The sequence below is a fragment of the Sus scrofa genome, chromosome 6 (assembly GCF_000003025.6).
Source record: "Sus scrofa isolate TJ Tabasco breed Duroc chromosome 6, Sscrofa11.1, whole genome shotgun sequence".
Taxonomy (NCBI): domain Eukaryota; kingdom Metazoa; phylum Chordata; class Mammalia; order Artiodactyla; family Suidae; genus Sus; species Sus scrofa.
The window spans coordinates 28,489,411-28,514,901 of NC_010448.4; the positions used below are offsets into that span (position 1 = coordinate 28,489,411).

General features: G+C 52.4%; 3 protein-coding genes across 6 annotated transcripts in view; all 3 read left to right on the plus strand.

The window, feature by feature from the left end:
- EDC4 (enhancer of mRNA decapping 4) lies at window positions 17-12,101 on the plus strand. The gene is made up of 29 exons (XM_003126926.5): window positions 17-380; window positions 2,959-3,115; window positions 4,049-4,160; window positions 4,456-4,555; window positions 4,808-4,997; window positions 5,118-5,265; window positions 5,355-5,459; window positions 5,789-5,898; window positions 5,990-6,073; window positions 6,166-6,261; window positions 6,352-6,454; window positions 6,551-6,731; window positions 6,826-6,898; window positions 6,994-7,085; window positions 7,161-7,348; window positions 7,438-7,559; window positions 7,652-7,805; window positions 8,150-8,583; window positions 8,666-8,770; window positions 8,845-8,997; window positions 9,083-9,119; window positions 9,247-9,424; window positions 9,538-9,693; window positions 9,802-9,917; window positions 10,003-10,168; window positions 10,256-10,442; window positions 10,535-10,754; window positions 11,165-11,328; window positions 11,567-12,101. The coding sequence occupies exons 1-29, from the start codon at window positions 296-298 to the stop codon at window positions 11,757-11,759; spliced, it is 4,209 nt and encodes a 1,402-aa protein (XP_003126974.2). The 5' UTR covers window positions 17-295; the 3' UTR covers window positions 11,760-12,101.
- Window positions 12,254-16,824, plus strand: NRN1L (neuritin 1 like). The gene is made up of 3 exons (XM_005653247.3): window positions 12,254-12,585; window positions 13,301-13,433; window positions 13,552-16,824. The coding sequence occupies exons 1-3, from the start codon at window positions 12,486-12,488 to the stop codon at window positions 13,838-13,840; spliced, it is 522 nt and encodes a 173-aa protein (XP_005653304.1). The 5' UTR covers window positions 12,254-12,485; the 3' UTR covers window positions 13,841-16,824.
- The window catches only part of PSKH1 (protein serine kinase H1), a 35,279-nt gene continuing 29,162 nt past the window's right edge, over window positions 19,375-25,491 (plus strand). For all 4 annotated transcript variants that reach the window (XM_021094111.1, XM_021094115.1, XM_021094112.1 and 1 more), the window contains exon 1: window positions 19,375-19,510. The gene's annotated coding sequence lies outside the window, so the exon portion shown is untranslated. The remainder of the gene's footprint in view (window positions 19,511-25,491) is intronic.

Below are 25,491 nucleotides of genomic sequence, written 5' to 3' on the forward strand. Positions count from 1 at the left end.
GCGGTAGGGACGGGCTTCAGGAGGGTGCGTGGCGGCCACCCCCAGCCCGGAACCTTTCTTCTCCGCCCAGGGCAGGTTCCGGGAGCCGAAGCTCGGGCGGGCCGGAAGTGGAGGCGGTTGGTGGGGTTGGCGGGGCTCAGGGACGCGGCGCGGGCGGCGGTTTGCGAGCTTCAGGTGGACGGAGTGTGGTGACTGGCGTCCCACTGTCTGGCCCTGGCTGGGTTGTGCGCCCCTGGACGGTGCGCGGCGTCGGCGGAACGAACGCGGTGCGGACCGGGCGTCCGCGGCTGGGCCCATGGCCTCCTCCTGCGCGAGCATCGACATCGAGGACGCCACGCAGCACCTGCGGGACATCCTCAAGCTGGACCGGCCCGCGGGGGGTGAGCTGGGAGAGTGGGGGTGGGCCCTCGGCGACCAAGCAGAAGGGCGGCGCGAGCCTCGACCACCTTCATGGCCCAAGGGTCCTTGAGGACCGGCTCTTCATCCTTTCTGCCGGCGAGGGCGACGAGGGTGGGAGCGGCACATCCCTGAGCGTGCTTCCCAAAGGGCGCAGACCCCCGTGTGCAATCCTTCCCTGTCCCGGAGTCCGGCCGTTCTGCCTCGTCCTTCAGCGTTTTGGCTGAAAGTGAGGCCCCTTCTCTGAATCCGCAGAGCCCCTTAGGTCTCCTGGCCCCAGGGTCTCTAGTGTTCTTGGGACTGGTCCGGGTTTCCTACCCTTTTTGCCCTAGTTCAGACGCTTAGTCTGGGCTCTGTATGCCAAATTCTGGGTCTAGATTTAGGCGCTTATGCTGAGGAGCCGCTGATCCCCCTCTGCACCTTGCCCTTCCTTCTTGAACAGACTCCAGGCCTGAAACCCATTTTCAGGAGGAAGGTGACCAACCCCAGTTCTGTGTCCTCTCTGGCGTTAAGATATATCACCGAGCTCACAATCCTGATTGGATTAGGCTACAAAGATCTGCAAGCCCCAGTTTATTTCCATTCATTTAAACTTTGCAGTGGTGCTTCACAGCTGCTCCTGCCCTCAGTGAGCCCCCTGGACACAAGAGCTAATGAGGTGTAATATAATGCTCTTGTCTCTGAAAGAAGGGTTTTGGGACTGTGATGGGGAGACGGTAGGTGGAGAGGGGGCTGGAAAGTGCCTAAGAACAGATCTGAGAGAGGAGACAATGTTTAGGCTAAGTCTTGCATCTTGGACAGAGGCTTGGATGTCAGAAAAAACATTCTACAAAGAGGAAATGACACGTGTGACTACCAAAGTTGCCTGGCAGGTTCAGGGGCCTGTGAAAAGCTGTAGTGGTCGAGAAACTGGTAGGTGATGGTGATGTGGATGGGCAGTGGCCAGAGCTGAGAATTGGTGTGTCTTCAGATCCTGTTCTTAAACCTGCTGGAAGGCCCAAACTGACTCCTTTTGGAAGCATGCACTGGTGCCCAGTCTTGGATTTAAGGACCTTTCCCTCCTATAGAAAATCCACATGCTGCCTACCACTGAGTCCTTTTCCCCAGGCCTGGAGTGCCTGCTGCCTTTACTCATAAGCTTGGCTTGGGCCTCTCATGTCAGCTGCTGTGCAGACTGGTCTCCCCAAAGGTTTGGTAGAGCCTGGTGTGGGTAATGCTGTGTAGTTTGTTTGTTTGTCCTCATGGTAGCCTGCTTGGGAGGCAAAGTGGTCAGCTTACCCTGAGCAGCTAAGGTGGCTCTAATGTAAGTGAAGAGGCCTGTGGGCTTTCCTCTTAACTCCTTGTTTATTGATTGGTACTTGATTTCCCACTTTGCCAAGTTACCCTTGCTTGTCTCTACTCACTGGAGAACCATGTCAGACCCCAGGCTCTTTTGTGATGAAAAACTTGCCATATTCCTGAATAGAAAGCCCTAGTCTCTTTGCCACCTGGGAGTTTTGGAGGGGTGTCAGAACCTATGCGGGTACTTGAATCAGTCAATGGCAGACAACTGAAATGCTGTCTCTCCTGACTCACACCCTACCCCATAATTTCTCTCCTCTTTGTCCAGCTCCTTCATGTCCATTCCTCTAGGGTGGGTTCTTCTGAGCCATTTCTGTGTGAGGCAGTCTCCTTCCTTTCTTATTCTCACGTCTTATCATGTCTTTCCATGCCTTAGGAGCCCAGCCCCTCTTCTCCAGCCCCTCCTCTACTTTGGTCTAAGCCCTGGTACCTCTCACCTGAATTCTCAACTCTCCTGCATGCTACTTTAGAGCAGTCAATCCTCTGGCATAGCAGACCAATTCACTTACCCATTTAAAACTCTTATGGCTCTTATTACTACAGGAAAATCTAAGCAACCAGCCTCATACATGAGACCTCTGTAGCCTTGTTTTCCCTCCATCCTTCCCATCTTTGTGTGTTATTGCCACATTGGCTCTGGAGTTCCCATTGTGGCACAGTGGGATTGGTGGTGTCTCTGAAGCGCTGGGATGCAAGTTTGATTCCCCAGCCCAGGACAGTGGGTTAAGGATCCGGCATTGCCACAGCTGCAGTGTAGGTCACAACTGTAGCTCAGGTCTGAACCCTGGCCCCAGGAACTCCATATGCCTTGGGGCAGCCAAAAAAGAAAAAGAAAATAAGTAAATAAATCACGCACTAGCTCTGATGGCACCTCTTCTGTAAAGTCTGTCCTGACCCTTCCTTTGCCCTCCCTCAAGTACATAGAGTCCCTCTATGCTGACCCAGGGCTGCGTATTAATTGGCCTTAAAGAGGCCATGATAACTTGAGGACTTATACTCCTCCCCTAGATAGAAAAGCCCCATGCTCATCCTTGGTCCTAGCATACATCGGGTTCACCATCAGTGTTTATGGAATAAGAGTTGAACAAAGAGCCCTCCTTCCCACTGACATTACCTTGTAGAGTGTTCCTAGAGCACCTCATGGTTCTTGAATGAAGCTCTGCAGGAGAAGCCAGTGGGCAGGTGAAACAATCTTGTCATAGTGGCCCTTTCTGCCCCTAGGCCCCAGTGCAGAGAGCCAGCGACCATCTAATGCCTACAATGGAGACCTCAACGGGCTCCTGGTCCCAGACCCCCTCTGCTCAGGTGATGGTACTTCAGCAAACAAGCCTGGTCTCCGAGCCATGCCACCTATTAATCTGCAGGAAAAGCAGGTCATGTGAGTGTCTGGGAGATGGCAGGGGTGGTAATGGGGTCTTTGAGACATTTACTGACTGAAGGCATAAGATGAAGGGAGGGGGTCCAGCAGCCTTTGCTACTTCCCCACTAGATGACCTAGGGTGGAGCACTTAACCACACTGAGTTTGTACTAGGACGATGAGCAGGGACAAGCTCAAGAAGTTGGCCTAGATCTGAAGTTTGGGCTACTGGTTTAGCATGGAAGTAGCGCCATTCCCAAGGAGGGAGGTGAGCAGGGAGAGCTGTGGGTTTGGGGAATAGTGGACCAGGCAGAGCTGGACATCTGAGATTTGACACCTTCACCAGAATGGCTGTATCCTCTCCCCCTCCCAACCCTGCCCATCAAGACTTTGGGTGAACAAGAGTTGACATTTGTGGAGAGTTCCTGTTGTGGCTCAGTGGGTTAAGAGTCTGACTAGTATGCATGAGGATGTGGGTTCGACCCCTGGCCTTGTTCAGTGGGATAAGGATCCAGCATTGCTGCAGGCTGTGGCGTAGGTTACAGATGTGACTCAGATCCAGTGATGCTGTGGCTGTGGTGTAGGCCAGCAGCTGCAGCTCCGATTCAGCCCCTAGCCTGGAAATTTCCATATGCAACAGTGCGGCCCTAAAAAGTTAGGAGTTCCTGTCGTAGCACAGTGGTTAATGAATCCAACTAGGAACGATGAAGTTGCGGGTTTGATCCCCGGCCTCCCTCAGTGGGTTGAGGATCTGTTGTTGCCATGAGCTGTGGTGTATGTTGCAGTTGCAGCTCAGATCCCGCATTGCTGTGGCTCTGGCATAGGCTGGCAGCTACAGCTCCAATTCGACCCCTAGCCTGGGAACCTCCATATGCCACGGGAAGCGGTCTTAGAAAAGACAAAAAGACAAAAAAAAAAAAAAAAGTTATATGCTTGTGTACCCCACCCTCCAGCTGCCTTTCAGGAGACGACAGTTCCACTTGCATTGGGATTTTGGCCAAGGAGGTGGAGATTGTGGCCAGCAGCGACTCTAGCATCTCGAGCAAGGCACGGGGAAGCAACAAGGTGGGCACCAGGATGACATGGTATGTGTAATAGATGGGGTACGCTTAGGATGCCCGTCCCTGTTTCCACTCTGCTAGTTCCTATGGGGACCATCCTAGATAGATAGGTAGTGTACCCAGTCTCAGGAAGCCAGGGTTGGCTGCTAGTCTCTGTAGGAATCTGACCCCAAGAGTTATGACTGGTGGTTCAGCTCACACATGTGGCCACTACTGTCCCCAGGGATGCTGGGGACTACCTCAGCTCCAGGAAAGCTGCTCCAGCCCTCAGTTTCTATGACCTTCTTCTTGGTTCTCAGGTAAAAATCCAGCCTGTCGCCAAGTATGACTGGGAGCAGAAATACTACTATGGCAACCTAATTGCTGTGTCTAACTCCTTCTTGGCCTATGCCATTCGTGGTGAGTAGGGGCAGGGGGAAGGAGGGAGGTGTTCTACTAGAAGCCCCAGTTCCAATGTTACATCACTAAGCCCACTCAGACCTTAGGAAAGTAAAGGTCTGTGCTGTCCCCAGCTCTGCCAGGCCTTCTGGAGCCGAGTGAGAAAACCAAGCTTGAGACTGGTGGTAGCAGAGAGGCAGACAAGGGCAGAGTTTCTCTGCTGTTGCCTGAGCCTGGGTACTTATTCATGGCCTACTGCTCTCCTGATTCCAGCTGCCAACAATGGCTCAGCAATGGTGCGGGTGATCAGTGTCAGCACTTCGGAACGGACCCTGCTCAAAGGTTTCACAGGCAGCGTGGCCGATCTGGCCTTTGCACACGTCAATTCCCCACAACTAGCCTGCCTGGATGAGGCAGGCAACCTGTTCGTGTGGCGCTTGGCCCTGGTTAATGGCAAAATTCAGTATCCTTTCCCAGGGTGGGATGGGGGACTGAAGAAAAGCGGGTGGAGTTGGGTCTGCTAGACCCTACCTCGTCATCCACCTGTGCTCAGAGAAGAGCTAGCCCTTAACACTGTGCTCAGAGAAGAGATCTTGGTTCATATCCGACAGCCAGAGGGTACGCCTCTAAACCACTTCCGCAGGATCATCTGGTGCCCCTTCATCCCTGAAGAGAGTGAGGACTGCTGTGAAGAGGGCAGCCCAACTGTGGCCCTGTTGCATGAGGACCGGGTGAGGGGACTGGGCACGGGGAGAGAAGAGGGGACTGAGCAGTAGTGGTGAGGGCCATGGGCTGAACTCTCACCTCCTGTTCCTGCCAGGCTGAGGTATGGGACTTGGACATGCTCCGCTCCAACCACAACACCTGGCCTGTGGATGTCAGCCAGATCAAGCAGGGCTTCATCGTGGTAAAAGGCCACAGCACAGTAAGGCTCCAACTGACTGCTTTTCCTGCTGCCGCCTCCTTTTCCCCCATGTCCCTCATCTGTTTCCACACCTGTACCCACAGCTGCCCAGGCAACTTTCTAGCACTGTCCATGGAACTCTGAGCACAGAGTGACCCTTTCCTGTGGAGCTCACGCCATGGAGCTCATCTCCTCTATGGGCCCCCACCCCCACCCCCATTCATTCATTCTTTGACACAGACATGCAGATCCACTGTGGGTCAGCCGAGCTCCCTGCCATCCTCACCTAAGAAGAGCTTGCTCCCACCTCTAGTCAGGTGGTAAAGTAAGGCTTTTTGGGTTCTTCTCAGTGCCTAAGTGAAGGGGCCCTTTCACCTGATGGGACTGTCCTGGCTACGGCAAGCCATGATGGCTTCGTCAAGTTTTGGCAGATCTACATTGAGGGGCAGGATGAGCCACGGTAAGGCAAGGCCTGAGGGACCAGGGTGCCCCCACTGCCCCGGGTAAAGGGTCAGATCACTCACTCAGGCCCCTCATATACCTGCCTGCAGGTGTCTACATGAATGGAAGCCTCATGATGGGCGGCCCCTCTCCTGCCTCCTGTTTTGTGACAACCATAAGAAGCAGGATCCTGAGTGAGTGAGTGGGCAGGCAGGCGAGTGGTGGGCTGGACCTTGGGCTCCCAACAGGGGCCCAGCCAGCCACTCATCGCCTTGTTGCTTTTCAGGGTCCCTTTCTGGAGGTTCCTCATTACTGGTGCTGACCAGAATCGGGAGCTGAAGATGTGGTGCACGGTATCCTGGACCTGCCTGCAGACCATTCGGTAAGCAGGGGCTGTGGGGTGGGGCAGGGTTGGGGATATGTGTTCTTTCCACTCTCCAGCCTCATTCATCCTGCCTTGTGGCCCCTCCAGCTTCTCCCCAGATATCTTCAGCTCAGTGAGTGTGCCCCCAAGCCTCAAGGTTTGCCTGGACCTCTCAGCAGAATACCTGATTCTCAGTGATGTGCAACGGAAGGTGGGCTGTAGTGGGAGCGCCCTGAGCAGAGCTGGTATCATCAGGAAGGACAAGGGTGTGTGTGGTGGCTCACCTTTGAACTCAATACTTGTGCAGGTCCTCTATGTGATGGAACTGCTGCAGAACCAGGAGGAGGGCTGTGCCTGCTTCAGCTCCATCTCTGAGTTCCTGCTCACCCACCCTGTGCTGAGCTTTGGTATCCAGGTCGTGAGTCGCTGCCGGCTGCGGCACACTGAGGTGCTGCCTGCCGAGGAGGAGACCGACAGCCTAGGGGCTGGTGAGCTGCTTAGGGGTAGGGGTATGTGTTGGGATGTAGGAGAGTGCTAAGGCACAGAGGGCCAGGGGCTTAGTTGTCCACACTGTCCTTGCAGATGGGACCCATGGAGCCGGGGCCATGGAGTCTGCAGCCGGTGTGCTCATCAAGCTCTTTTGTGTGCACACTAAGTGAGTGTGTTGGGGAGGCCCACCTGTGCCCTATCTGTGCCCCCTCCTGACCCTCCTGACTCTGACTCTCCTATTCTCCCATCCTCTTCCTTCAGGGCACTGCAAGATGTGCAGATCCGCTTCCAGCCACAGCTGAACCCAGACGTAGTGGCCCCGCTCCCAACACACCCTGCCCATGAGGACTTTGGTGAGTTGGGGGTAAGAGGGAAGCAGGTTCTGACTGGGGTCTGAGATCTGACTCAAGTGGCAGCTTTCCCCACAGCGTTTGGAGAGTCTCGGTCTGAACTGGGGTCCGAGGGCCTTGGATCAACTACTCACGGCTCACAGCCTGACCTCCGACGCATCGTAGAGCTGCCGGCCCCTGCCAACTTCCTTAGTTTGAGCAATGAGACCAAGCCCAAGCTGATGACACCTGACGCCTTCATGACACCTAGCGCCTCCCTGCAGCAGGTGTGCTGGGGAGGAGTGTGGGCCTGAGGGCAAGGGCACCGGGAAGTGTCCCTCCACAGCCACAGCCCTCATTCTCCACATCTCCCCAGATCGCTGCATCTCCCAGCAGCAGCAGCAGCAGCAGCAGCAGCAGCAGTAGCAGCAGCAGCTCCTCTCTCACAGCTGTGTCTGCCATGAGCAGTACTTCAGCCGTGGACCCTTCCTTGCCCAGGTGAAGTGAGGGTCAGAGTTAGGGGATGGCAGGGGCTGGTGCCAAATGATGCCAAGCTCTGGATGCTTACTCCTCATCCTTTCTGCCACCAGGCCACCTGAGGAGCTGACCTTGAGCCCCAAGCTACAGTTGGATGGAGGTCTGACAATAAGCAGCAGCAGCAGCCTGCAGGCAAGCCCACGGGGCCTCCTGCCTGGCTTGCTCCCAGGTCCGGCTGACAAATTGACTCCCAAAGGGCCTGGGCAGGTGCGTGTGGGGGTGTGTGTGCAGTGCACAGTAGCAGGTCTATGGCAGTGGGAAGATTGGCAGCAGTCTCCTTCTACTGCCTGCTCCTGTCTGCGGGTCCTGCTCTGCCTCAGGTGGCCCATTTTTCCCCTGAGGTCATCTCAGCCCTCGATCATCCTTAGAGGGCAGATTCTCAGCCTCTTCATCACCACCTCCTCTCCTCCTGGGCTATGGCCGTTTTTGATATACATCCCCTTGCCCTACTGTCCCATTTTTCATCACTGCAAACACCAGTGCTTCATTCCTGTGTTCCCCTACTTTCCCTACTTCCCACCACCTCAGATCCCGTCTTTGGTCCACCACAGGTGCTTACTGCTGCCTCTGCACTCTCCCTGGAGCTACAGGAAATGGAGCCCCTGGGGCTACCCCAGGCTTCCCCAACTCGCACCCGCTCCCCTGATGTCATCTCCTCAGCTTCCACTGCCCTATCCCAGGATATCCCTGAGATTGCGTCTGAAGCACTGTCCCGTGGCTTTGGTTCCTCTGCTCCTGAGGGCCTAGAGCCAGACAGTATGGCCTCAGCTGCCTCAGCACTGCACCTCCTGTCCCCACGGCCCCGGCCGGGGCCCGAGCTTGGTCCCCAGCTTAGCCTGGATGGAGGCCCTGGGGATGGGGATCGGCATAGTGCCCCTTCCCTTCTGGAGGCAGCCTTGACCCAGGAAACCACAGCCCCTGACAGTCAGGTCTGGCCTACGGCCCCAGACATTACTCGTGAGACCTGCAGCAGCCTGGCAGAGAGGTGAGAAGCGCAGGAGGGGGAAAGTGCTGATGGTAGGGGCTTCAGGTAGTGTTGCCCACTGCTAAATCGGCTTGTCCCCCAGCCCCAGGAATGGCCTCCAGGAAAAGCACAAGAGCCTGGCCTTCCACCGACCACCTTATCACCTGCTGCAGCAACATGACAGCCAGGATGCCAGTGCTGAGCAAAGGTGAGCACTGTTCCTCTCACTGAGAGGGCCAGCAGGTGGGTAGGTACCTATCACTTTCCCTCCCTCTCCCACAGTGACCACGATGATGAGGTGGCCAGCCTTGCCTCTGCTGCAGGGGGCTTTGGCACCAAAGTTCCCACTCCACGTCTTCCAGCCAAGGACTGGAAGACCAAGGGATCCCCTCGGGCCTCACCTAAGCTCAAAAGGAAGGGCAAAAAGGATGATGGGTAGGAGGGGACCTGGGGCCAGGGAGGGGGGTGGTCTACAGGCTGCCTGCTTGACGTGGCCTGAGGTGCTTCTCACCTATGGCAGGGATTCGTCTATGGGATCCCGGCTCACAGAGCACCAGGTGAGTGGGCCAACACCCTTTCTGCTTCAGAGACTCCTGCCTGTGAGGGGTTGGGATCTGGGCCATCCCCTGGTCTTGTGCGGGAGGATGGGTGGCGCAGGCATCACATGACTGTTGCTACTGGCAGGTGGCAGAGACCCCTGAGGACTGGCCAGCTCTCATTTGGCAACAGCAGAGAGAGCTGGCACAGCTGCGGCACAGCCAGGAAGAGCTGCTGCAGCGTCTGTGCACCCAACTTGAAGGCCTGCAGAGCACCGTCATGGGCCACGTGGAACGTGCCCTAGAGTCACGGCATGAGCAGGAGCGTATCCTTGTGGGTGGTGGCACAGCAAGGCATGGGGATGGGGCAGCAGCAGCATTCTTGGTCCAGCAAGGGATATGGGAGCTGCTCCAGGCCTATTCCTTAGCTATATTGCAGAACGGCGACTGGAGCGGGCGCTGGCCGAGGGGCAGCAACGGGGTGGGCAGCTGCAGGAGCAGCTGACGCAACAGCTGTCACAAGCGCTGTCTTCAGCTGTGGCTGGGCGGCTGGAGCGCAGCATACGGGATGAGATCAAGAAGACGGTGCCTCCTTGTGAGTTTTGCATGGAGACATCTTCTGGGTGGGCCAGCTGGGAGTGGGGCCCCCGATCTGTCAAGCTTCCTTTCATGGCTCTACCTCCCTCTCCTCACCCTGCCCCAGGTGTCTCGAGGAGCCTGGAGCCCGTTGCAGGCCAACTGAGCAACTCTGTGGCCACCAAACTCACAGCCGTGGAGGGCAGCATGAAAGAGAGTATCTCCAAGCTGCTCAAGTCCAAGGTGCTGTAGGGCCTAAGATGAGGGAAGGTGGTGGTTGGTGGGTTTGGGCCCAGGCTTTCAACTTGGCCCCGCCCTCCACCACCAGAACCTGACAGATGCCATTGCCCGAGCAGCTGCAGACACATTACAGGGGCCAATGCAGGCCGCCTACCGTGAAGCCTTCCAGAGCGTGGTGCTGCCCGCCTTTGAGAAGAGCTGCCAGGCCATGTTCCAGCAGATCAATGATAGCTTCCGCCTGGGCACACAGGAATGTGAGTGGGGTCAGATGCCCCAAGATGGGAGGGCCTGTCCTCTTTTCCCCACCATTCCCTCTCATGGCCTCTGTGGTGACTTCTCAGACTTGCAGCAGCTGGAGAGCCACATGAAGAGCCGAAAGGCACGAGAGCAAGAGGCACGGGAGCCTGTGTTGGCCCAGCTGCGGGGCCTGGTCAGCACACTGCAGGGGGCCACTGAGCAGATGGCAGCTACTGTGTCCAGCAGCGTTCGGGCTGAGGTGCAGCACCAGCTTCACGTGGCTGTGGGCAGGTATGTGGTCAGGGTACTGAGCTGGGTGGTGCATTTATTGAGGGCCAGACTAAACTCCCTGTTGACCTCATCTCCCTCGCTTGCCTTTGCAGCCTGCAGGAGTCAATTTTAGCACAGGTACAGCGCATTGTTAAGGGTGAGGTGAGTGTGGCACTCAAGGAGCAGCAGGCCGCCGTCACCTCTAGCATCATGCAGGCCATGCGCTCAGCTGCTGGCACACCTGTCCCTGCTGCCCACCTCGACTGCCAAGCCCAGCAAGCCCATATCCTGCAGCTGCTGCAGCAGGGCCACCTCAATCAGGCCTTCCAGCAGGTAAGCCGGGCAGTAGGCCCAGCTAGAGTCAGGAGTCTTCCTTACAAGGTCCACAGAACATAGATTCTATTTTACCCACCAGGCTTTTGGGGGGGGGGGGTCTGGGCCCCAAAGGATTCTTTTTGGTTCTTTGGCCTCCAGGACTTTTCCCCTGCTTTTTCCCTTTGCCTGGACCCTGGATCCCTTTCTTTCTACCTCAGCCCACCTTGCTTCATAACCACCCTTCTCAGGAGAGCATTTCTGATCCCCTAGAGTAACAAGACAGCCCTACTGTACTCTCTCTGCGCCTCTGAGCGTCCCCCTCAGGAGCTTTTAGGACCTACTCTGGTCATTCTCTCCCAGGCCACGTGGCCAGATAACAAGCAGGCATTCTATCCTGACATTAGTTATAAACTCTGTTCTCTACTCAGGCCCTAACAGCTGCTGACCTGAACCTGGTGCTGTATGTGTGTGAAACTGTGGACCCAGGCCAGGTTTTTGGGCAGCCACCCTGCCCCCTCTCCCAGCCTGTACTTCTTTCACTCATCCAGCAGCTGGCTTCTGACCTTGGCACTCGAACTGACCTCAAGCTCAGGTAAGTGAACATAGTCAGGGACTAGCGCTGGGGTGAAGGTGGGGGAACAGTTCAAAACAGAGACTCCCATTCCTGGCTGATCACCTCCCTAATTTTCTCTTCCAATCCTCTGTGCCCCCACCCATCTCGCCCTTTGAGACCTCTATTGTCAAGCAGCCTCTCCGGGCCTCATTACCACCAGGGGGCGCTCCCATCTGCTGGAGGCCACCTGTAGCCTGTCCCTTTCCTCCACCCCCAGCTACCTAGAAGAGGCTGTGATGCACCTGGACCACAGTGACCCCATCACTCGGGACCACATGGGCTCCGTCATGGCCCAGGTGCGCCAGAAGCTCTTTCAGTTCTTGCAGGCTGAGCCACACAACTCACTTGGCAAAGCGGCCCGGCGTCTCAGCCTCATGCTGCACGGCCTTATGACCCCCAGCCTCCCTTAGCTAAGCCTGCCTCGCCCAGGGGTTGGATGGCACTGAAGGCCAGAAGACGGGCCTAGGTCAAAGCAGGTCATGTCCACCCATAACCTGCTCAGGCTCCCACCTCTGGCATGATGAATGGGGGTAGCACTGGCTGTGGTCTACAGGTTTTGGTAGCCAGCAGGTTTAGGCTGGGCCCAGGGTGGGTGTTGTGCCTTCTTGGGTTCTGCCATGCCTCGAGCATGACCACCGAGATTGTGACACCACTTGAGTTGAATTTTCCATGTTCCTTTTTACCTCCAATTTGGGTCTTTTTGTTTTGAAAAACATTGAGAAATTCAATTAAATGCTTTTGGAATAAAATGGAGTATGTGTGTGCTTTCCATGTGTCTTTGGTGTGACTTTGATAACTGCCCTCTGCTACCTGCCCCCTCTTCTTCCTGTGTGGACTGTCTAGGCCAGCACACCCCAGGGGCCCAGACACTCAACCCTCATCTGCCCAAACTGCCTTCCCAGATTTCCCTTCTCAGTCTCTGAGGCAAGGGCCCTGGGGTCAGCACAGCACCACCCTGTGCCCCTGGTTTCTCCTCTCTGGAGTACCTTCCTTCCTCGCTGGTCTGGGAATTGAGGGCGGGGTTGGCCTGAGCCCCGCCCCTGTCTCCCATCCAATCACAGTCCCCCCCTTTCGGGGGCTGGGCCGAAGGGCTGCACTCCAAGCTGCTAGCTCTGGCACTAGGCTCCCGGCGAGGGATGATGTGCTGCTGCTGTTACTGCTGCTGCCGCCGCTGCTGCTGTCGCCACCGCTGGCAACCACCCTGTGCACTGGGGCTGTTGCTGCTGCTGCCCCTTGGTGAGTGCCGGCACACCCTCTCTCCAGGCTGGGTGTAGGTTGTATGGGAGCTGAAGGACAGCCTTCCTTAGCGCTGAGAGCCAGGGTGGGGAGGAGGTGGGAAGGCTCCAGGGAAGGGATAATGTGTGCCAGCAGCTTCAGGATGTAAAGTGAAGGGTGTGAACTGAACCCTAGTTTGGGGGGAAGAACTCCAAATTCCTCAGTCCCCATTCTGACAAGGGCTGGCCCCTTACAAGGCTCCCAGACCAACTGTGGAGATCTCTGAGGTCCTTTCGTAGGGTCAGGCCTGTATCCCAACCCGCTCTAAAGTCTCCTAGCCATCTTTGGGGTCTCCTAGCCATCTTTGGGGAGGGGATAGAAAAGCCAAATAAAGCTTGTCTAGGCTGCAAAGAAACTGGAACTTGCTGGGGGCCCTGGCCCCTTTTACTGTGTCTGTACTCCTTCATTTGGACCATTCTCACATGACCTGGAGCCCAGAAGCTGAAAGAGCCAACCCATGGGAGACTTCTTCCCCCATACCCACCTATCTTGTCCAGGTCCACCTAGAATGGGGTCAGGGCAGGTGGTTCCCAGACGTGCCCCTTGGTTCCCTGGGGTGTCCCTTTCACGCTGAGTCATGTCCCCAGAGCACTTCCTAGTAAACAAGCCCCTTGGGGTTGCGGGGGTGCAGGTGTGTCAGCTCATCTTATCAACTGTTCTCCACCCCCACCCCTAGTCCTTGTATGTCCCCTGGCAGCAGCCACAGTAGGCCCAGGCCGCTGTGACACCATATACCAGGGCTTCGCCAAGTGTCTCATCCGCTTGGGGGACGGCATGGGCAGCGGAGGCGAGCTGGAGACTGTCTGCAGGTATGGGCAGGTGCAAGGGCTGCAGCCCAACTCCCTCTCCCTTTAGGCCTGAACTTCTTTCTTCCCATCCCAAAGCCCCCTGCTTCACCTAATTCCCCTAACCCCACACCCTTAACAGGTCTTGGAATGACTTTCACACCTGTGCCTCACAAGTCCTATTGGGCTGCCCAGAGGAGGCAGCTGCCGTGTGGGAGTCACTACAGCAAGAAGCACGCCGGGCCCCACACCCAGACAACTTGCATGCTTTGTGTGGCACCCCTGTGCGTGTTCAGGAGCGGGGCGCGGGTCCGGAGACCAACCAGGAGACACTGAGGGCAACAGCGCCTGCACCACCCACCCCAACGCCCACACCCCCACTGCTGGCAGCTGCTCTGGTGCTTGCCTGCCTCCTGGGACCTCTGGCCTAGCCAGTCTGGTCAGGTAGTAGCACCCCCTCCTCCTACCCAGCTCGGGTGGCTGCTGTCGGGGCTCCTCAGAGCACTCTCGGCTTTCATTAAAGGTATTTATATTTGTATTAAGCTCCTTCTTTTCTTCCTGCTGTGCCTGCTTGCCTGGGGTGGAGGCCTCGAGAAGCTGATCCCCAGGATGAGATGGGCGGGGCTGAAAGCCTTCACAGGGGACTCTGTCTTTCTCCTCACAAACACTCATTTCCCAGGGGCAGTGCAAAGCTTTCCACTGCCAGCAAGTTCCAAGAGTTTTGGTGGTGACCCAAGATGTGCGGGAATGTACATCTTTCTCTGTCCTCCCAGGCACCTGGCACTCCTAGCCCTACCTGCCCCTCCTTTCCTGGCTCCTAGCACCATGTGAGGTACATGTACATTGTCCCCACTCGCAGATTCATTCCAGCCTCCAGGCTCTTGACCATCTCATCTCCTTCTCCTGCTGAACTACCATCTTAGCCTTCAAGACCCAATTCAGATTAAGTACCCTTTCCTTCTATGGGGTCCTGGTTTTCTACAAGGTGGGGAGCCCCTGTTGGAGTCTACATTCAAGTCTCTGAGATGACCTGGGGCTGCAAACACTAGGGTCACAGTGAGGGTTCCTCTGGCCTCTGATCTCCACTAACTTGTGACTTGAGAAGAGGTGGGCAATGTGAGGTCTAAACAATCCCAGAAGACTTTCTGGAAGCACAGATGAGCATATGATGTGTGAGGAGCCCCTGTTCATCCTGGTGGAGAGGAAGAACAAGAATTGGCTGGGCAGAATCCTGAGGGAAGGAGGAGGCCTCAGACGGTGAGACTCTCTTTTGATCAATCCTCTTCCACTGCCAGGACCCTCGTCCAAGCTACCTCCCCAGGACCTGTGTAGGCACTGCCATGGCCTCTTCACTGGCTTCTACTCTCACTCTCCCATTTCATTCTCCATTTTCTAAATAAAAAAACTGATCCTGATATTAAACTTCTTTTCATAGTCTACAAGGCCTATATAAGCCAGCTGGTTTTAGATGTAGGATAGTTTATTCAGTCTACTCCATCACCGCCCCTCCAGCAGCACAGAGGAATCATCTACCTACTCAGTCCTTGGGGTAAGGGGAGGTTTCAGAGAAGGAGAATGATAGAGGGTGATAGGAGGTAAAGATGCTAGACTTAGCAATGATGGAAAAGTGGGGCTGAGTTAGAGAGAGGCCCAAGGAATCAGGCGTAGGGGGAGGAGGGGTTCTGGAGTCCAGAACTAAGACTTGCACTAGAGTCTATACTGGGAGGGTGTTGCCCCCAAGACAGAATCAGGCCTGATGGGACCCTTGTTTAGGCTCCAGTGTGACAGGTGCCTCCAGAGACCTCCACTCACTCACGCAGGAGCCCTATTCCATCAGTGCTTCCCAGGCACCCTCCCATTCCTGTTAGCTAAGATGCCTCAGGTAACTCACTGCTCTGTCTTTGCTCCTGTGCGTCATTTACCCATTCTTTTCCTCCCACTTCTCTCTCCCAACCATTCCTTACCTATCTTCTCACATCACCTGAAGGAGAAAGTTTAGGGGAAAAAAATCCCTCCCAGATCTGCCCCCTTTGATCACCAATATCTTCCAGAAGGAAAGGCCAGCCTCCTATTCCTCTGGGGCTTTGTGCTCAGAATATCCTTCCCCGTTTCCTCCTGGTGAACTCCTACCTCTTGTTCTGTATCACCTCCTCCCTAACCCTGCCTCCAAGCTGAGTCAGACGCCTCCTACAGCTCCACACAGTTCCTGGGCTTTCTTCTGTCTCAGTACTCATAGCAGTGGCTCACTGGCCCGTTAGTGTCTGGGTCCAGGTTTGAATGCCCTACTGTGGATTCCCCAAGGGTCCTCTTTGTATCTCTAGCACCCAACCTAGGGATGAGTATAATAAGTGCATTTGTGAGAGTGTGTGGAATGAAAAAATAGAATCTCTAGTCTTGCACAAAAAGTTTTATAGTCAGCAAGAGCTTGGACTGAGAATGACTTCAGAATGGAGGATGTGTCTTCTTGGGGCAGCCTCCTTAACCTGGGCTTACTGTTGGGAAGGGTGGTGCTGGGGCTCCAAACCCCAAAAGTCTTCCCAGAGCCACTCTTGGTGGGTGACCAGGAGCAGCCCGCTTGCAGCAGCAGGGGCTGCATTGGCCAGCCATCAGGGGGATTACCATCCTCCTGCTGTGACCTACTTTCCCCTGGTTTTTGCTCCCTAAGTCCCTGCTCTTCCCTGGAATTGAGTGACCTGGAGTGTGTGCGTGGGGGTGGGGCTGGGGATAGAATCTGCTTTCTGGCCAGGGGCTTAAGAGCTTTGTGTGTTTTATCCCAGAGCTGGAGGAAAGGGGTGGGCTGATAGCCAAATGGACTGAGCCCTAGACACAGCTGCCCAGGCCGGAGCATCATGGTAATGGCGCTTATCACATTTGCAGCTCTGCAACATGGAATAGCTTATTGTTCAGAGGAGGGTCTGGGGGCTGAATATCCTAAGCCCAGTCCCCTCTGCATCAATATACATCTTCATCTCAGGGCACCATGTTTTTCACCAGAGCACAGACCAGCACCTGCCCATAGCAAGGAGTCAATATTGAAGTGAATTATTGAATTAATTTGCCAAATGTAAAATAGAGGTGTTGTGCGGCTTTCTAACCTCTCTCAACCTTGGAATTCTATATTATTTTCAACACTTACAATTACTGAAGTCGATTATGATGCCTATTATATAGAGGCTTAAAAAATACTAGGCTTAAGGAGGGGAGATGTTAAGCTTACACGATTGTGTGTCAGAGGTGTGATATGATCCCAAGTTTATTTGGTCCCTAAGTCCCTTCCCTTAATCATCATACTAAACATGTGGAAGTAACTTTTTTTTTCTTCACAGCCACACCTGCGGCATATGGAAATTCCTGGGCTAGAGGTTGAAAGGGAGCTGAAGCTGCCTGTCTACGCCACAGCCATGGCAACATCAGATCCAAGCCTCTTCTGTGACCTATGCCACAGCTTGTGGTAACGATGGATTCTTAACCCACTGAACAAGGCCAGGGATCAAACCCGCATCTTCACAGAGACAGCATCTGCTCCTTAAGCTGATGAGCCACAATGGAAACTCCTGGAAGTAACTTTTAGGGTTTTTTTTTTTTTTTTTTTTGGCCTTTTGTCTTTTTAGGGTCACACCCCCAGCATATGGAGGTTCCTAGGCTAGGAGTCACATCAGAGCTGCAGCTGCCGGCCTACACCACAGTTTGTGGCAATGCCAGATAGTTAACCCACTGAACAAGGCCAGGGATCGGACCTGCAACCTCATGTTTCCTATTGGATTCATTTCCACTGCACCATGATGGGAACTCCTAAGGTGTTTTTTTTTTTTTTTTTTAATAAAATATTTTGTGATATCCTACTATATAAAACAGACTGTGATATTTTATTGGTGTTAATACATATTTAGGTTTAAAATACAAAATTAGCTTATACAAAGGCAATCCCATGTTATGAAGTAAGTGCTCAGTAAAGATTTTAATAAATGAACAGAATGAAATGAAGATGGATGGAGATTATAATCCCCTTCTTGGAGTTCCCCTTGTAGCTCAGCAGTAACAAACCCGACTAGTATCCATGAGGATTCCGGTTTGATCCCTGGCCTCACTCAGTGGGTTAAGGATCTGGCATTGCTGTGAGCTGTGGTGTAGGTAACAGACCTGGCTTGGATCCCCCGTTGCTGTGGCTGTGGTGTAGGCCAGCAGCTATAGCTCAGATTGGACCCTTAGCCTAGGAACTTCCATATGCCACAGGTACAGCCCTAAAAAGAACAAAAAAAAAAAAAAAAAAAATCCCCTTATCACTTGAGATACCTATTTCCCTCGCCCTGAAATCTGGGTTGATTGTAAAGTAGTGAGATAATTCCGATCCTATAGGAGAATCATCAGTGGTAACATTTTTTTTCTAATGTATTTGCTGTGCAGTTTCAGAATATACTTAAATTCAGTAACAATAATAACAAAAATTAAAACAAACAAGGAGGGAGTTCCTGTTGTGGCGCAGTGGAAATGAATCCGACTAGGAACCACGAGGTTTTGGGTTTGATCTCTGGCCTCACTCAGTGTGTTAAGGATCCAGTGATGCTGTGAGCTGTGGTGTGGGTTGCAGACGTGGCTCACATCTGGTGTTGCTGTGGCTCTGGTGGAAGCTGGCCGCTACAGCTCTGAATGGACCCCTAGCCTGGGAACCTCCACATGCCACAAGTGCGGCCCTAAAGAGACAAAAACAAAACAAAAACAAAAACAATAAAGCAAGGAGTTCTCCTGTGGGAGAGCCGACTAAGGATCTGCTGTTGTCACTGCAGCAGCTCAGGTCGCTGCTGTGGCTCAGATTGACCCCTGGCCAGGGAATGCCCTGGGCCTGGCTAAAAAGAAAAACAATAAAAAAAAAAAATGTTACTACACAGTTGGCCTAAAACTGATTTCATCGATCTTTAAGTTAACCATTTGCAACTCCTCTGTGATGGAGGTCAAATTCAACATATCTGAGTGCCTGAATTATTTTATTTTATTTAGTTTATTTTTTAATTATAGTTGATTTACAATTGAATTATTTTAACTGTAGTTTAAAAAATAATTTATTAATTAAATTTAAGCCTGTCCTGGAGTTCCCATCTCGGCACAGTGGAAACGAATCCAACTAGGAACCATGAAGTTGTAGGTTTGATCCCTGGCCTTGTTCAGCGGGTTAAGTAAGGATCCTGCGTTGCTGTGAGCTGTGGTGTAGATCGCAGATGTGGCTTGGATCTGGCCGTTGCTGTGGCTCTGGCGTAGGCCAGCGGCAACAGCTCCAATTAGACCCCTGGCCTGGGAACCTCCATATGCCGCGGCTGCGACCCTAAAAAGACAAAAGACCAAACAAACAAACAAAAAAATTAAGACTGTCCTTTGCATAATTCCAGAGGAACTTCCAGAAACTTCTGTTGAATTGCACTATATCCCCAATCTCGCACTATAAAGCACCCTCTCTCCTAACTACAATCTTTTTCTTTCTTTCTTTCTTTCTTTTTTTTTTTTTCCTTTTTAGGGCAGAACCCGCGGCATATGGAGATTCCTAGGCTAGGGGTCTAAAGGGAGCTGTAGCCGAAGGCCTACACCATAGCCACAGCGACGCCAGATCCCAGCCGCTTCTGCGACCTACGCCACAGCTCATGCCAACACCCGGATCCTTAACCCACTGAGCGAAGCCACGGGTGGAACCTGAGTCCTCATGGATGCTGGTTATATTAGTTTCCGCCGAGCCACAAGGAGAACTCCCTAACAAGGATCTTAAAACATTCTCCCCACTATCTACTGTGACTGCCAAACCTAAGTTCAAGGTTCTCGGAGCGACACAAAGACTCACCCGTTATTCCCGGGAGAGAGCCCAGCCCCGCCCTGAAAGCGTTGACTGACAGACAACGCTCCGAGCGCGTAGCCCTGCCCTCCGGAGTCCTTCCCAGCCCCGCCCAGTGGGCGTACGGAGTTTGTTTTGGCGTCAAGCGCGCGCTGTGATGACGCCACGACGCTGACGCCTGAGGATGGCGGCGGCTGCGGCGGCGGCGGCGGCGGGTGCCGTAACCGCAGCCCGGAGAGGGTCAGCACAGGTGCTCAGACGCCAAAGAGCCCGCCGCCCGTGCGAGGTGAGGCGGCTGGGCCCAGGCGACGGCCCCATGGGTGGGAGGGGCTGACGAGCTGCTGCAACGGTCGCTTCTTGGAGCACTGGGCCCGTCCCTATCCAGCTGAGAGCCCTCGGCTCGTGCCCGGGGCGCCGGGGCCTACGGGACTAGGGAGCAGGCCAGGAGACCGCTCTTCGAGGGCCCCGGTATTCGAGGCTGGACTGGCCTTGAGACTTGCTGCTGCGTTGGGTAGCCCGTCTCTGAGGCCGCAAGAGCCAGGTGGTCATGGTCTGCTGTTTCGCCTTCTGTTCAACCAGCCGGCGTAGGTCAGAGTGGATTGACCCGGTTGTCCTCATTACTTTCTCATGTCCGGCATCTATTGCACACCCACTCCTTTGCGAACAAACGCCAGGGGGCCCGGAGGACGGCTGGTCGCTTCCTTGTTTATTTTGAGGGGAAGAGTAGGTCTGAGTCCGTCCGGTTCGCCTGCCTTGTAAATTAGTTGTCCCTCTGCTTTTATAAAAGCAGGCAAAGTCCAACTCCTCCACGCTCACTCTCCCTCCATGAGGCTATGAAGTTGAATTCCCACATGAAAAATCTGAATAAATCCTTCATTGCCTAAAACTGGCCCCGTGGTACCTACAGGATAAAGGCCAAAGCTCATAGCAAGGCATTCAGGGCTCTTCATAATCTGATAGAGGTATAATCCCGAAATCCTAGCCACTTCTGTTTCCTGTTTACATTGTTTTGGGGGGTATGTGAACCTGCCTTTAGTTCTGTTTTAATACACTCTTGCTTTAGATATGCAATTTTCTCACTTTGTAGTACTTTTTTTTTTTTTTGTCTTTTTAGGGCCGCACCCGGGCATGGTAATACTTTTCTTTTCCTTCATCCCCACCTCCACCCACCACTATGGAAAATTTACATCTGTCCTTTAAAATCTGCCTTAGCGCAGTGGTTAACGAATCCGACTAGAAACCATGAGGTTGCGGGTTCGGTCCCTGCCCTTGCTCAGTGGATTAACGATCCGGCGTTGCCGTGAGCTGTGGTGTAGGTTGCAGACGCGGCTCGGATCCTGCGTTGCTGTGGCTCTGGCGTAGGCTGGCGGCCACAGCTCCGATTTGACCCCTAGCCTGGGAACCTCCATATGCCGCAGAAGCGGCCCAAGAAATAGCAAAAAAAAAAAGCTATAAAATCTGCCTTAGATTTCATTTCCTTGGAAAAGCCTCCCTTCTCATGGAACCCCTGACTCCTCTGAATTTCTATTCATGTTGGAGTTTATTGTGTTGTGTCACCTGATGGTTGGTCTGGGGATTGAGTCTTCTGTCTGCCTCTGAGTGTCTGGCTGTGTGTCTGGCATAAAGTAGGAGCTGAACCAACTGGGATAGGTTGCTGGTTGAGAATGGATATAGATTCGGCTATATTATTTTGAGCACCTTTCAGGGGCCAGGGCCTGAGATGGGCCCAGCAAATGCGAATGTCCTGTTTGTACATGCACACGTGTGCATGCGGTAGGTGGTGCAGCCTTGTCGACCTTGTTGTCTAAAATCTCCTGGGGTGATTTTTCAGAATACAAATTCAAGAGTCTCATTCTCTCGGAGTTCCCATTGTGGCTCAGTGGTAACAAACCCCACCAGATCCCTGGCTTCACTCAGTGGGTTAAGGATCCAGTGCTGCCTTGAGCTGTGGTGTAGGTCAAAGACGCTGCTCAGTTCCTGAGTTGCTGTGGCTGTGGTTGTAGGCTGGCAGTTGCGGCTCCAGTTCGACCCCTCGCCTGGGAACTTCCATACACCACACATGCGGCCCTAAAAAAAAGAAAAACAAAGAGTTTCAGTCTCTGAAATTTTGATTCAGAATATCTGGATTTTGGTAGGAATCTATACATTAAAAAAAGAAATCCCCAGGTGACTTTACTTTGATCCCTGGTTGAAGATCATTGTCATTGCTTCAGGAAACTGTTGGGTCTTTGTTCAGTGGGAAGGGCTAGCTCTGCCTTGTGGCACATAATTCCTGTTGCAGTCTCATTGCCCATACCTTGGGGAGGCAGGGTGATTTGGTGGGCTTTGGAGTTAGAAGACTTAGATTCAGTTCTTTATTTTTTTGCTTTTTAGGGCCATGCCTGCAGCATATGGAGGCTCCGAGGCTAGGGGCCTAATCAGAGCTACAGCGGCCAGCCCATGCCAAAGCCACAGTAATGCCAGATCCGAGCTTCGTGACCTACACCATAGCTCACGGCAATGCTGGATCCTTAACCCACTGGGCAAGGTCAGGGATCGAACCCACACCTCATGGTTCCTAGTCGGGTTTCCGCTGCTCCACTACAGGGACTCCTTAGATTGAATTCTTGACCTTTATGAGATCTTAAGGTTCTTTGAGTCCTAGTTTTCTCATCCCATAATAGGAATAATGATGCCTACTTTATGTGGTTGCAGAAAGGAGTGAGAGTGCATATAAGATGCTTAGCACAGTTGGAACTCAGGAAATGGAAGTGTCGCTGTTCTTCTCAGAGTGTGTCCCTTGCCAAAAGGAGATCTTGTCTTAGTAAGCCTGTTTGCTCTTCAGGCTAAGCTTTGTGTAGGAAGCTACTTATGTTATACAATGTCTTTGAGGTAATTTCTGGTCATCAGGAAAAGCTCTGACAAAACTGTGCTTCTACTCAGGGCAGTTGCTATTGGCTGTTCCCCTAGAAGAGATTTGGATTGTTGACTCACTGGAGAGGGGGTTTGTTGAATAAGTACATCGTCCAGTTCTAATTGCAGCTGCTGCACTTGTTAAGTGGTATAAATGAGCTCTAGGAAGTGCAGCTTTCAGGAAATCTTTTTACCTCTTACACTGAGCTAGACTTGCACCCCACCTGGAATGGAATACCCTTGAAGGTACTAGTGTCTGTGAAATCCTAACTATGTACTGAGGTTCTCTGCCACTCAGAAGTTCACAGTTAAGTGAGTGAGAGAGTGGTTTGGACTTCTGTTTTTTTTTTTTTTTTTTGTCTTTTGTCTTTTTGTCTGTTGTTGTTGTTGTTGTTGCTGTTGTTGCTATTTCTTGGGCCGCTCCCGAGGCATATGGAGGTTCCCAGGCTAGGGGTTGAATCGGAGCTGTAGCCACTGGCCTATGCCAGAGCCACAGCAACGTGGGATCCGAGCCGCGTCTGCGACCTACACCACAGCTCACGGCAACGCCGGATCGTTAACCCACTGAGCAAGGCCAGGGACCGAACCCGCAACCTCATGGTTCCTAGTCGGATTCGTTAACCACTGCGCCACGACGGGAACTCCTCTTTTTGCTATTTCTTGGGCCACTCCCGCGGCACATGGAGGTTCCCAGGCTAGGGGTCGAATTGGAGCTGTAGCCTCCAGCCTACGTCAGAGCCACAGCAACACAGGATCCGAGCTGCGTCTGCAACCTACACCACAGCTCACGGCAACACTGGATCGTTAACCCACTGAGCAAGGGCAGGGACCGAACCCACAACCTCACGGTTCCTAGTCGGATTCGTTAACCACTGCGCCACGATGGGAGCTCCTGGACTTCTGTTTTATTTTATAAATGTGAGCATGTTATGTGGGCAACTCTGATCCTCTTCACAGCTTCCCAACTGTATGATGTGAATTGGCTATAGGTGTGCCAAATTATTGACCCTTAAGCTTTGAAATAGCTGAGAATAGCTGTCTCATTGACCCCAGGATACACAGAGAAAAATTGAGGAGTACAGCCCTGAAAGAAGGGAGACATTTCTGCTTGTTGAGACCTGGAGAGAGACTTATTTATTTGAACTTTCTTTACTTCCAAGAATCTTACTCAGTGAGTATTAAGCCAATTTGTGTTGGCTAGGTCATCACTGAGCTAATTCTTGGTACAGCCCTCTGTTGCCATGGTATCCCATGTGATGCTAAAGTAGAAAAATGTGCTATTTTCATTTTCTATGGGAAAATTATTGCAGAGGGACTCCTTCCAGGCTTCAAGCCTTGAAGTGGCCTCACAGGGCACCATAAGAGTAATGGATGAGGGGACCATTTGTCTGGAACAATCTGGGCTGTAAGTTCCTTGAGAGCAGAGATTATAACTGCCTTCTATTTGTCTGTCACAGCCCCTGGCAGAGTTCCTGGCCCACAGCAGGAGCTCAGTAAATATTTGCGGGTTGAACTTTGGGATTTGGAAGGAGAACCCCAGGTACATTGCCAGAGTCTGTATTTCTGATGATGGGATGGGCAGTGAGTGGGATGTTTCAGATGGAGTTGGGGTCAGGATAAAATGAGGAGGACAAAACAAACTTTTCAACTTGTCACTCTCTCTCAGCACCAAGGCAGGAGTCTCTGTTCACTAGTTATTACCATGTAGAGAAGTGGTACATAGCCAGAGTCCTTGAGAAGTCGGGTCCTGAGTTACAATATTCCAAAAAAAAGTTGTGATAATTTTTATTATGAAATAATATTAAAAGTTAAAACATTGTGAAAATGAATAGTGAACTGTGTCTTTAAATACAAACACTAATCATTTTTTAATAATTGGCATATATTTGGCATAATTTGCTGTTTATTCCTCCAACTTTCTTTCTAATGCATATACTAGTCTGTACATTTCTACTATATATGTGTGTATATATGTATGTACATATGCATATTTATTTATTTATTTAAGCTGCCCTGTGGCATATGGAGTTCACAGGCCAGAAATCAGCTCTGAGCCACAGCTCACAGTTGGAACCTAGCTGCAGCTATGGCAACACCTGATCCTTTAACTCACTGTGTTAGGCTGGGGATTGAACCTGTGTCCTGGCATTTGAGAGATGCTGTTGATCCCTTTGCACCAGAGCAGGAACTCCCTATATCTATTTTTTAACGTTGAAAATGTAATATTTGGGCCTCTAGCCTTCTGAGATGTCCCGTTCTGTCCGTGGAGGTTGTTTCTCCCAGGGACACTCTCATCTTCTGAGACAGACCATGTTCAGTCTATGGAACGTCTGTTTCTGATTTCACGTTTCTGTGGCTTGCTTTTGAATTTTTTCCTGCACAAAGCCCCAGATCCTCACTTGGCAGCCTATCCTCCAGCTCACAGAAGACCTGGAGCATGATTATCCCCTTGCGCCCCATTTTTCTACAATGTCTTTACAAAGGAATAAGAGGAAGGTGGTCTTCTTGCACTTCCTACTTTTCTTTTGATCGTAAAAATGTAGCCCATTTAGATCTCAAGGCAGAGCCCTCCTGACTGCCCACTTGTATCCTTCACAAGTGTCCTATATTAACCTATTTTTTGCCCATCAGAAGAAAAATGTATTATGTGGTAATTTTAAAATACAGCAAGAGCACAGAAGTATGTAAAGTGAGAAGTAAAAGTCCCCCTTACTTTTTTCCTTCCTTCTGCCTGTTTCCCTGAATTTCCATACCCTAGAGGCAGGCACTGTCAACAGTTTCTTTTCTACCTTTCCGGGATATTTTTTTGCCATGTAAATGTCTGTACCTTTTTTTTTAATGCTTCATTGAACACATGCATCACATAATATTTTAACTACTTAATACATCAGGAACATGGATCCCAGCACAAAGCCATTCAATAAAATTGACGGATATCTTTCTTTTCTTTTGTCTTTTTAGGGCCACACCCACAGCATATGGAAGTTCCCAGGCTAGGGGTCAAATTGGAATTGTAGCTGCCGGCCACAGCCACAACACCACCATATCCGAGCCACTTCTGTGACCTATACCGCAGCTCACGGCAACGCCAGATTTTTCACCCAGTGGGCCAGGCCAGGGATCGAACCTGTGTCCTCATTGATGCTAGTCAGATTCATTTCCACTGAGCCATGACTTAACTTTCTTTGTCAGTATCAATGGATTTATGGATGTTCCCGTTGTGGTTCAGTGGCAACAAATCCGACTAGTATCCATGGGGATGCGAGTTTGATCCCTGGCCTGGCACAGTGGGTTAAGGATCCAATGTTGCTATGAGTTTTGGTGTAGGTCACAGATGCAGCTTTGATCTGGCATTGTGGCTGTGGCCTAGGCTGG